The 12,569-nt window shown below is 35.7% G+C and overlaps 1 protein-coding gene across 4 annotated transcripts; it reads right to left on the bottom strand.

Annotated features, from left to right (window-relative positions):
• Positions 1–4,176: 4,176 nt before the first annotated feature.
• On the bottom strand, positions 4,177–11,421 carry LOC106177379 (methyltransferase-like protein 22). 4 transcript variants are annotated; one of them, XR_015332790.1, is made up of 11 exons: positions 11,065–11,267; positions 9,886–10,116; positions 9,621–9,661; positions 9,083–9,227; positions 8,586–8,708; positions 7,743–7,820; positions 6,431–6,530; positions 6,045–6,216; positions 5,679–5,763; positions 4,741–4,838; positions 4,177–4,518 (listed from the first exon to the last, which is right to left on the bottom strand). XR_015332790.1 is itself a non-coding variant. In XM_087004083.1 (10 exons), the coding sequence occupies exons 1-9, from the start codon at positions 11,144–11,146 to the stop codon at positions 5,728–5,730; spliced, it is 1,008 nt and encodes a 335-aa protein (XP_086860209.1). In that variant the 5' UTR covers positions 11,147–11,421; the 3' UTR covers positions 4,177–4,518; positions 5,679–5,727. The 4 variants fall into 4 exon arrangements, 1 of the variants encoding a protein (XP_086860209.1); XR_015332788.1 differs by having other exon boundaries at positions 4,748–4,838; XR_015332789.1 differs by having other exon boundaries at positions 4,752–4,838.
• Positions 11,422–12,569: the final 1,148 nt, after the last annotated feature.

Genomic DNA, 12,569 nt, shown 5'->3' with positions numbered 1-12,569 from the left:
AGATTCTGAACATAGTGGATGATTGAATCTGACAAACTGCAATGATATGAGTTTATTTCCATTTTTGACACTTTATTACACAATACATGATAACAAGTTTACCATGTTTTTTACATAATCAACTAACAATGTTGTAAAGATGCAGGAAATATCAAACAAACACTTTTAGGCATCTTATTAGTTAAATAATGAGACTGTTAACATGCCTAATAATTGAATCTGAGGAAATGTGAAAAAACAGTATAATTTCTTAAGTAATGGCCCGATTATGCTTATTTTCGAACTCAATCTGCGTTTTAGTAAGATTGACCACTCCTGTGAGTATAATAACAATTGGCCAATCCGTTTTTCTTATATTGTGTTATCAGTGTTGCATTTATATTGAAAATAGTGAAAAAACAGCATAAATTACCTAAAAGTGACCCGATCAGGCCAATTTACAAACTTGAACTGCGTATTATGAATATTCATCAGTTCTGTAAGTTTCAAGTCAAAAGGTAAAATGGTTTTCCACTTATCGTGTTAACGGTGCTGCATATATGCTGAAAAAAGTGAAAAAACAGCATAAATTCCCTAAAAGTGACCCGATCATGCTGATTTTCGAACTTGACCTGCGTATTATGAATATTCATCAGTTCTATAAGTTTCAAGTCAAAAGGTAAAATGGTTTTCCACTTATCGTGTTATCGGTGCTGCATACATGCTGAAAAAAGTGAAAAAACAGCATAAATTCCCTAAAAGTAACCCGATCATGCTGATTTTCGAACTTGACCTGCGTATTATGAATATTCATCAGTTCTGCAAGTTTCAAGTCAAAAGGTAAAATGGTTTTCCACTTATCGTGTTATCGGTGCTGCATATATGCTGAAAAAAGTGAACAAGGCAGCAAAGCTGTCAAATGTACAGACAAAAAGCAGGAAATAGCAAAATAGGCTACTATCAATTCTGATGCAAAAGTACATTATGTTAAACTGCAAATTCAACATCAAATTTCAATTATGCTCAACAGGTAATGCCAATGTAAGTAAAATGTGTAAAAGCATAAGGCTTCAGGCCCATGGGAGTTCAAGTTCACACTTTGAAAATGTATAACTTCCAGAAAAAGAAGTCAATTAGACTGCTTTTCCAACTCAGGCTGCATTTTAGTCCTGTATTTCTTTTTTGAAAGTTTGGCAATCATAAGTAACATGGTTTTCCCATAATGGTCATCATGGCAGCAGCACCCAAAGTTGTGTTTTCTTCTATTCTGATGCAATATTACAAAATGGTTAACAGCATAATGACAATCAATTTTAATAATAAAATATATGTATCATGGATTTTCAGAAAATGTGATTAGCATGGGTCTTCAAGCCTGTGGAACTTCACAAAAATAAAACTGTTTAAATGGCAGAAAGAATTACCAAACAGACTGCATTGCCTACTGAAGCTGTATTTTAGTCCCATGTTTCTTTCTTGTAAGTTTGACACAGTACGTGACATGGTTTTTCTTAAATGGTCATCATGGGAGCAGTGCCCAAAATAGGTTTTTTTCACATTTTGATGCAATATTACATAATGTTTAACAGCATAATGACCATCAATTTTTAATACTAAAATATTAGTATCATGGATATTCAGATAATGTGACTAGCAAAGGTCTTCAGGCCCATAGAACTTCAAAGTCACAACTTGAAAGTCACAACTTGAAAATGCCAAAATGTAAACAAGACAGCACTGTTCTGAAATGATTTTTTTTTTCATTTTTAACAATTTTAACATAAAATTAAATAAACAGTTTACTGCCATTTTTATATGATCAACTAAGAAAATTGATGAGATGGGAAAAATATCAATAGAGCAGTGTTAAATGTCCAATTTCTTCCATTCCGAGATTCTGAACACAGTGAATGATTGAATCTGACAAACTGCAATGATATGAGTTTATTTCCATTTTTGAAACTTTATTACACAATACACGATAACAAGTTTACCATCATTTTTACATAATCAACTAACAATGTTGTAAAGATGCAGGAAATGTCAAACAAACACTTTTACGTATCTTATTAGTTAAATAATGAGACTGTTAACATGCCTAAGAATTGAATCTGAGGAAATGTGAAAAAACAGCATAACTTATAAAATAATGGCCCGATTATGCTGATTTTCGAACTTGACCTGCGTTTTAGTAAGATTGATTACTCCTGTGAGTTTCATGACAACAGGTCTATTGGTTTTCCTTGAAATGTGTTAACAGTGTTGCACATATGCTGAAAAGTGAAAAAAAACAGCATAACTACTAAAATAGTGGCCTGATCATGCCGATTTTCGAACTTGACCTGCGTTTTAGTAAGATTGATTACTCCTGTGAGTTTCATGACAACAGGCCTATCGGTTTTCCTTAAAATGTGTTAACAGGGTTGCATATATGCTGAAAAGTGAAAAAACAGCATAACTTCTACAATAATGGCCCGATCATGCTGATTTTCGAACTTGACCTGCGTTTTATGAATATTCATCAGCTATGTAAATATAAAGCCAAAAAGTAAAACTGCCCTCCACTTATCGTGTTAACAAGGAAAGTGCACGGCGCCGGCATCGGCATCGGCGACGGCGACGACGGCGACGACAGACGCAGGTGATGGCAATATGTACAGACACATCTGTGTCTGTACATAAAAAACAGCATAAATTCCCTAAAAGTGACCCGATCATGCTGATTTTCGAACTTGACCTGCGTATTATGAATATTCATCAGTTCTGCAAGTTTCAAGTCAAAAGGTAAAATGGTTTTCCACTTATCGTGTTATCGGTAAAAGTGCACGGCGACGGCGACGGCGACGACGGCGACGGCGACGACGGCGACGGCGACGACAGACGCAGATGATGGCTATATGTACAGACACATCTGTGTCTGTACATAAAAACAGCATAAATTCCCTAAAAGTGACCCGATCATGCTGATTTTCGAACTTGACCTGCGTATTATGAATATTCATCAGTTCTGTAAGTTTCAAGCCAAAAGAAAAAACAGGTTTGCACTTATCGTGTTATCGGTAAAAGTGCACGGCGATGACGGCAACGACGGCAACGACGGCGACGGCGACGACAGACGCAGATGATGGCTATATGTACAGACACATCTGTGTCTGTACATAAAAAGGTAAGCAAGTGCACGCTTCGCCCGAAGCAAACCAAATGTGGATATATTCTGATTGCCCATTGCTGTTGTGTCGCATCCCATTCTACTAAAAAAACCCCATCTGTGTATACTGAAGCGGTGCAAAAATAAAAGGTTTCAACTGTAGTGAGAAGAGTCTGTCTATATACTTGTATACAAAACAACTGTATTTACAAAAACCTTCAACCTAGAGTGCCACTGCAGTCACTACAACACGTGATTCAATAACTGTGACGTCTGCAATCCGATGTGGACCCGTTCACTTAATAAGTAGTGCTACCTTGCCTCTAATCTTCCACTCGACTTGGTAACCATTTGCCATTAATAGTCACCATAGGGTTTAATACACTTGATGATGAAAAGGGTATCTATAACAGATTTTTATTGTTTACACTGTGAAAGCTATTGACAAAGCTGTGCATTCTGCGTACAAAATGCATCATAACAGCAGAAATATCTTTTTCAGGGAACGAATACAAAAGCTAAATGATTTTTCTGTAAAGGACATTTTTTGCAATGAAAAGGCTTAACTCATATGAGAAAATTCAATTAAACTCATTTTTCATGAATATAATCAATATTACTCTTCTAATATAATAAACATTTCTCTTAGAAAAGATTATGAAAGGTAAAAATTTAAGTTTGGCATTCTTCAAAATTCTAAAACTTCACTGCCATTATTTGGTCCATATTTTGGCATGCATGTCTTAATTAGAGTGTCAAAACAAAACATATAATCCGTTGCCAAGAAATCTTCGCAAAAGACTTTTTATGATTTTATCAGTTTTAACTTAAAAGAGGCTAAATAATGCGTTTGTGTAATGGAATGGGGTTTTATCTCTTTAGCATAATAACGTAAAAACGATGTCACCAGATTATAGTTCAAACCCCAGTCATCAACCATGCCTTTTTTTATGACGTTGTCTTAGGTACAGAACCGAAGACCGATCACTATCTCGCTCTAATTTACAAAGCAAAAGTGGATGTAAACGCTTCTCCATCCTCTGTGCAGGAGGTTTTGGTCTACATCTTTATTGCACTTATATCAAAATGGGTATTTTATATAAATGAAAAGGGCCTTTTGCTGTATGTTGACCTTTATAACATATTTAATCATGCATTTTATCTTGTTTAAACATTACTCTTTGGCTTTCTTGCCACGGTTGTCTAACTGTGTGACAGTATATATGAACCACAATAGTGACCAGTTTATATTTGTGTATACAAGTCTTGCTTGAAGATTTTTGGTCCATTTTTTTTCAGGTTTCTTTGATAAATTGCATGATAAGTCTATTTTACTGCTATATCCAGGTCACTGAGAAGTTACGTTGTACCAGTGGTGTCCTGATGGTTACCTGAAAGAAAAAAAACTTTATATTTTACATACTACCATTCCTGGTACTGATTCCAGAAATATGTTGACATCCTAAGTTAAAGATTTATTGCTTCATTACAGAGGTACATGCGTTATACTTATTTCAGAATCATTTTCTCAAGAATGGCTTAACATATTGTATTTGGTCAGAGTAAAAAAATTACCACCACTTTAATAATAAAAAATTAATAATAATAAATACCACCAACCAACAGGTTTTTCTTGAAATTCAACGATTCTGATGCCGAAATTCTCCCAAAGTCTGGGCTCCACAGTAACTTCCTACCACAATCAGTGATCCTAAATAAATGCAAAGAACATGAAACATTGTCATTACTAAATTTCCTAAATTATAATAAAGGTGAAAAGTTTACTACAGTAGTATGTGGTAAAGGTGACTATGATCATTTGTTTATTTGCAAGCTCAAGTTTGTCATCACTTGTTTCAAGCTTGTGGTCTGCTTGTTGACCACCCAACAATGAAGTATTTCCAGGCCCGTAGCCAGCAATTTCAAAAGGGGGGTTCTTTTTTTGAAAAAGTGGACCTTTTCCCATAAAATCTTCATGTACCTAGATAAAATTTTACCCAGAGTGGACCTTTTTCCAGCAAAAGGGGCGGTTCTTTCGAACCCCCCGAACCCCCCCCCTGGCTACGGGCCTGATTTCACTGCTATAATTCTTAAGTACAGCAGTGACTCAATTTTTTAATGGGGAAGAATTGTCAATTTTTTAAATATATAAATTAGGTATAGCATTTGAATGCTTTAGCTGTGTAATAGAGCTTGCTTTTCAATTTTGTTGCTACTACTCAACAGGAATATTTTAATTGAAAGAATTTTTGACTTAAAAATAGAAATCTGTAAAATTCACAATTGAAAAGTTCGAGTCTTTCTGCAAACCAATACCAATTAATAATTTCACAAATATATTTGATTTTATTCAGAACATTTTTGTTTCATTAGTTAAAATAAGCATTTTCACTAAAAACTCAGTGTAAGTGATTAAAATGGCATGTTATTCATTTAAAAAATAAGATATAATCAAGGAGATATACAAACATATCCCCTTGATGTATTGCCATAAAAAAGCTCAGAGGTGGAGAAAATATCTTGTCACATTTTCTTGGAATGAACAACATACCTGATTTACTTGTTCCTGTGCTGCCACCTTCGTTTCTTTAGCAATCCATTCATTTTTCAAAACTGGAGGTAATTAGCCATAGTTCCTATTTTAAAAAAAATTGGCTCAATACACATAATAGATATTTTTTAACAATAAAAATGTTTATGTCAAACAAATTTAATCCCATTGCCTTGAAAAACAAGAACCATCCAAAAACCGTTTTACCACCCTAACATTCCATAAATTTCCAACCATATTTACCAAATATTTCACCTTTCACTATTAAACTATTATGATTAAGTGTCAAACCATATTTACCAAACATTTCACCTTATAATAACTATAACTAACATGTAGAATGATTTAGTGTCAAGCTGGATGTACCAAATATTTTGTCCTGTCATATTTGAAATACTGTGGAAAGGTTGAGGGCACTTGTTCCACTGTGTACGTCACACCATTGTCTTCTCTGAACACTGTCAGCTCCGAGAGGCACTGCTGAAAGTGATCATATGCAGGACAAGCCACATCCAGATCTGACAGGGTGAAATTGAGTCTAAAAAGTAAAAAATACGAAACTACGTAAGCAATGATCAGTTACTTAATCTGTAGATCAATAATATTCATTATAAGAGTCAGTGATCAAAAGAACATACTTGTACACCATGTCAGCAATAAGTTGTTTGCCATATTTCATTACCATTTCTCATGAATACATCATAGCTTAAACTACTTATAGTTATCACTGTCATGTTGCTGTATATCTTTACCTTTTTTCTAATGAAATATACATCTTCTTCCTGGGTGGCACACTCATTATTCTGTGCACTCTCCTGAAGAAAGATTCTGTCAGATCCTCATCATAGATCACTGAAATTAAAACCTAGAAATGGTTTTAAGCAATATGGCCTATTACAATATAATATAGAACCAAATGAGATTGAAAAAATTAAATAAACTAATAAATTAAAGCAGTTGGCAAAGCCTTGTAGGTTTAACATGAGGATTCCAAACAAAAAGATTAAAAAAAACTATGTCAAAATTTTATTCTGCAATGAAGAAGGAAGTATTTGGTCAGACAGCTGCAGAAAATGCCTACCTAACATGCATTCTTGTATTAGTGTACTCAGGCATGAGATTTGGTTTTGATAAAAAAGTCTGAAAGATTTTTCGAAGAAAAATCTTAACGCACACGTAGGCTAGGCCTATACATGTAGGAATAGTTTGATTGACAGTATACACTATAATACAGTAACACACACACACACACACACTCAGTGACACACACACACACACCAGTGACTGAGTGAGAACGTTACTGATCTCTAATTCAGCATTTAATTCTGTTGATGTACGTTTAAACCATGTCATAGATCTAGTACAACTATCGTTTATACTATTACTAGTGACAACACCGTCATCACATCAGACGATCAGTAGATTTAGTGATTCAACAGTTGGGCACAATTTTAAACGAGCGACAAGTCGACAACTCAAAACATGAAAATTTTCAGATGCAAGTTCAATGTCTTCATACGACATACACACAACCGATCTAGTAAAACAACGTATCTGAATTTATTCTTAATCCCTTTATCGATTTCTCTGACTCTATCGTCGTTTACACCGGCCTCAAGTAGCTTCATTTTCCAAAACGCAAAAGCGACACACGATACCACATGGAGAAAACCGCGCAGCGCTATATGAACAGGATACAGGCCGTTTTACGGTAATTGCATTCAATGACTGTATAAATGTCGTATAGATGTCGCAAAAGTTTCCCCCTTGATAACAGTGCGTCCCAGAATCGATATATATGTACGGTTGGTAACGTTTTTCGGCAAGGTCAAAATTGAAAACATGCGAGTGCCGATGAGTGAAGGGTCTCGCCGGGGAAGGGAAGGGTACCCCTACCCCCCCCCCCCCCTGAAATTTTCTCAACGGATTTGCAATGATATAAAAAATGACATTTTTGAAGGAAAAAAGTCGGAATTCCGCCAAAAGACGGAAAAATCTCATGCCTGTGTACTGTCTTGTGCTGTAGATAATACAGGGTTACCCACCCACAGGAGGACCACTTACCATCTGCTGCCACTAGAATTATATTCCCCTTCAATCTGCAAATGTCTTCAGCTAACCAATGAAATGGATTCTTAGGATCTGAAAACATAAGAAATGGCTCCTTCATTGCACATTGGCAAACAAGTTCTTGGTGGTAACAGGGTGAGTAGAGGTGTAAGACTGGGTTCCCATACTTAGATCGATCCATCTGGATGGACCTAACTCCCTGGGGGCTCAAGCTAAATTGCTATCAGCTCAAGAGGCTTAAATGTCTGTCACGCCTAACGAATCAGCTAGGGGTAAAGATAATTACTCCCTAACAGTTTACTAGGCGTGACAGACGTTTAAGCCAGTTAGTTTGATAGCAATTTAGTGAGACTCCCCAGGAAGATAGATCGATCCAAATATCTGTGGGAATGGTCTCTAAGACTCCTAGCACAACCAGCGGTTGCGAAATTGAAAACGTCTTAAGTGACTGTGTCCTTGGGCACTGCAATATACTTTCTAGTAAAGCCAAATAATTTTTTTACACTACACGTTTGTTAATACTGGTGAACAAATACACAATGACTTTGGATTCACATCACCTGTGATACACTATAGAGTAACACATTATCTAGGGGAAACAAAAACTCTCAGCCAATTTATAAACTGAAAAAAAAAAACGATGTAGTAATAAAATAAAAAAAAAATAACAATCCATAAAAGATTTTCAAAAAGAGAATACAAAACATGATGTAATTGAATGTTACCTCCAATAATGCCTCATTCATTACAGATGTGTTCTACAGTTGTCAGTTGTACTAAAAAATTTATAAAATTTTCTGTTTAACTGTCTGCTATAAGTACAATTCATAAACACACCTTGACAGAAATTGTCCTCAAACCAGTCCAGTTCTCTGACATTGATTGCATTCTGGTGACATGATATATTTTTGTTAAGTTCACAATTCTTCTTACACAGTGCTAAGACTTCATCACCAGTATCTGTAAGAGACATCAAGTGTCCAGATTGACAACTTGCATTGTTACATGAAAATCTGACTCCCATGAAAATCTGACTCCTGGAGTCAAAATTTCATGATAAACATATGATTCCCCGCATGAAATCTTGACTACCCCCACCCACCCATCCACAAAACTTCAAAAATCTTATTTTATTTGAATATATGACTTTTATCTTGTAGTACGCATAACTGAGGATACATTGGCACTTTTTGTTAGTTAGCAGGCCTGAAACTACTGTTCAAAATCAGACCGTGCAACATAAAAATTTTGCTATTGAACCAACCAATTTACAGGTTGCTTTACACTACATAAACCAAGGGCAATCAGCAGTCTGAAAAGCTCTATACATCTACCTGTTGCATATACAGTCTGTGCCACCGAGCTCAGCAGTATGCTGGCTAGACCTGCCCCAGACCCAAGCTCCAGTACAACTTTGTCAATGAACTCTGACCTCTGGGACAGTATGAAATCACACAGCAATAAAGCTCCTCTCCATACCTGTAAGGGAAGATGGATTGAGTGTAGGTTGAATAATAAGCTTTTTTGTCTTGACTGTTGAGCTTTATTTTTTCTCGTTTTAAATCAAACCATTTGTCAAAAGATGAGATCAGTGACTGAAGTAGAATAAGCTGAAAATACTGGTAAACAACAAGCTGACATAATGCACATTACATTCATGTGTAGCTGAATAAACTTTTGAAGAAAAAGTATGATCTTAATTTCTATTGTTAGAAAATCTATTTAAGATATCAACAAAACATTGCAAAAGCAACAAGGCTCATTCTTCTCATAAATCTAAGACTTCCAACAAGCAACATTTCTAGATGAATGAATTCATTTTGTAAAACATGATATGAGTAGAACTATACCTCATCAATAAGCAACACTTACCTGTAATCCCACATCAGACAGTTTTGTGGCCATTGCATGCTCTGGAATGGAACATAAACTATGTTATTCACTCCTTAGAACAAAACTGATCTTGATCTTTAAAATTGCATATAACATTTCTGATACATTGTCTGAGTAAATGATCATTGAGTACAAAGTACAATAATTACTCAGCATTTTATTCACATAGATTCATAATGCAAGTCAACGCCTATATGTCATGCATTACACACAGGAAAGCATTCTGCTGATCCAAACTGTATACCTATGTATATGACATCTTGCTCTTCTTCTATGTCTTTATGCCTGGACACAACAACATCCCCATCCTCATCTAAGACAAGCCCTTCACTGTCACTAGAACTGGACACAACTGGACACTTGTGTTCATCCAGTCCAGTAACAAAGGGCACTTGTTCACTGCTTAAGATCTCCGTTGGTATCACATCTTCAACAGCCTTCTTGGGAATTTTAAAAAGAAATCTACTCTTCAAAACTGAAATAATAATAATAATAATAATAATAATAATAACAATGGCATGAAAATTACTACTCATATCAATATTTTCTCTTAATCACAGATTCAGAATTAAGTCAGTTGATGGTGGTCTGCACAGGCTCATGATTTCACAGCAGCATAGTTGGCAGACTAGCAGATAAATATTACCTTATTCATAGCAGTTATTGACGGCATCGTTGATTGACTAAATTTTTCTAGCAGTGTGTGACTAGACAAAAATTTTAGAGCTCCAAAAGAGGTGATTTACTAGCTGCATGCTATTCTTCAGAATTAAACCTACTGTGTTCATGTACCTATCTTTAAATGCTATACTGAGTACATTGGCACATGCTGAAAAAGGTAAAGAAAGGAACTAATACATTTATTTTTGTACTTACCTCGCCAATACATTATACTCTACCTAAAAAAATGACACCCCTCTATTAGATTATAAGAAATGAATTACATACATGTAGTTCAAAAGCTGTCATCCCACCTTGTGTCCCCTCCTTTTGCCTCCCCCCCCCCTCCCCTAGATTTTATACATATCCTTAAGCCATGCAAACCACTTAAATGCTCTTTTCTTGTGATTTTAATTATTTACAGCAGTGTTGGGCTATTATCCTTTCCAAAATTTCCTATAGGAGTCTTATAGGACTCTATGGGACTCTGTAGCAAAGGAATCCTAAAGTACAGGGCGTTATGGGCCAGAGTCAATATGAATTAATTATTCTATGTGCCTTGTATATGTATATCATTTTCAGACGCCCTGTCAGTTTTCTATAGGATTCCTATCTACTAGTAGGACATATGTCCTATAAGACTATATTGGATTTTGGGCCAATTTCCTATAGGATTCCTATGGTGAGGACTCCTACAGAAAATTTAAGTTAGGGATGAGGGACCGACCGAAAACTGAGGCACGGTGGCGAACAGTCAACTTACGTTTGTACTTTCCCTGTGTCCCATTTGCAGTTGTTTTACAATATAAATGTACATCAGAGAGGACCTCATCATCAGGATCCATCACAGGCCACCAACAAGTGCTTTGCTCTACCAAAGAATTGTTGTCTCTATCAAAAATGACAACCTACAGTAAAATGCATGGTCTGCTAGACTTAGTGAAAACTGTAATTCTATATGCATCGATGCAACAAACATGTTAGCAAGATAGGCCTAGGAGAACTTTCGTGAAAATTTTAAATAATGTTCATGTTGATTTTCGAACTAAACCTGCTTTTTCACTGAACAACTTTCTAACATATTTGAATTAAATCAAAAATGTGGTTTGGCACTTGTGAGGTCAGCTGTGGGGAGAACATCTATAAATAACTAAATGAATAAGTATTTTTACAAAATTAAAAATTCGTAAAAGTAGTCTGCCCATGCTGAATTTCGAAGTCAGCCTTCCTTTTTTCTCAAGAAAGCTTTTTAGATAAATTAAAATAATAACAACAACGAAAAATATGGTTCGGCACTTAAGGGGCGAACGTCGCAAAATACATGGCAAAATTCCAACAACTTTTGTAAAATAATCGAAAAATAATCTGATCATGCAGATTTTTGACTTCAACCTTCCTTTTTATCAAATGAAGCTTCTTCCTTAGTGATTATTAGGGAGGGTAGCAATCAATGACGGTCCACTTTCTCGCAATGTCCGGATATTGCGATTAACCGCCGTTTGGATGGTTAAATGCAATTTATTACATTTTATCTGTTGTTTACTATATGTAATTATTGTGAAATTTCAATCTTATATGAAGAGTTGTCGTTCCTGTAAGTTTTATATACAATATTTGGGGCCGTAGCGATAGTCCGAAGGTTCAATAGTCCGAAGGTTCATTGGTCCGAAAGTTCACTATAGAACCTTCGGACCAATGAACCCTTGATTAAAAAATCGATGAAAATGTTACCACTTTTCGGACCAATGAACCTTCGGACCAATGAACCTTCGGACTATCGAGACGCCCCCCAATATTTGCTTCAGGAGAATGTTTATATTAAATTCATATCCGCTTGTCAACGGTACGTTTATGGTACGTACGGACTGTGCATGAGTTTTAAAAGTTACATAAACCAACACGCTTCCCTACCCGTAAAATAAGTGCTAGTGGAACCGGTGTAACGTGACAGAGAGTCCCCCATAACAGGGAGTCCGCGTCCTATTCATTTGTACAGGTGAGCCTCGCCCTAGATTTTGACCAGCACCGGGATGTCAAAAGGACGAGAGCAAAAACTTTGTCAATTCAAAAGATGATTATAGAATTTATTTATTCCATTCACTTATATTCATTAATAACTACTACCCGAAATTTATATATAACTGTCATAGGCTGAGAGTGGATTTTTATACCCTTTGAAAAGCGTGGGACTTGATAAACAGCTTCAACTTTCAGTTGTAAATTCAATTCGGGTTGTTTTTATTCTAATATCAAACTCACTTGCAATAC

Source organism: Lingula anatina, chromosome 2, assembly GCF_051362555.1.
Source record: "Lingula anatina isolate TDL-2025a chromosome 2, LinAna3.0, whole genome shotgun sequence".
Classification (NCBI taxonomy): Eukaryota; Metazoa; Brachiopoda; class Lingulata; order Lingulida; family Lingulidae; genus Lingula; species Lingula anatina.
This window is presented reverse-complemented; position numbering and strand designations above follow the sequence as displayed.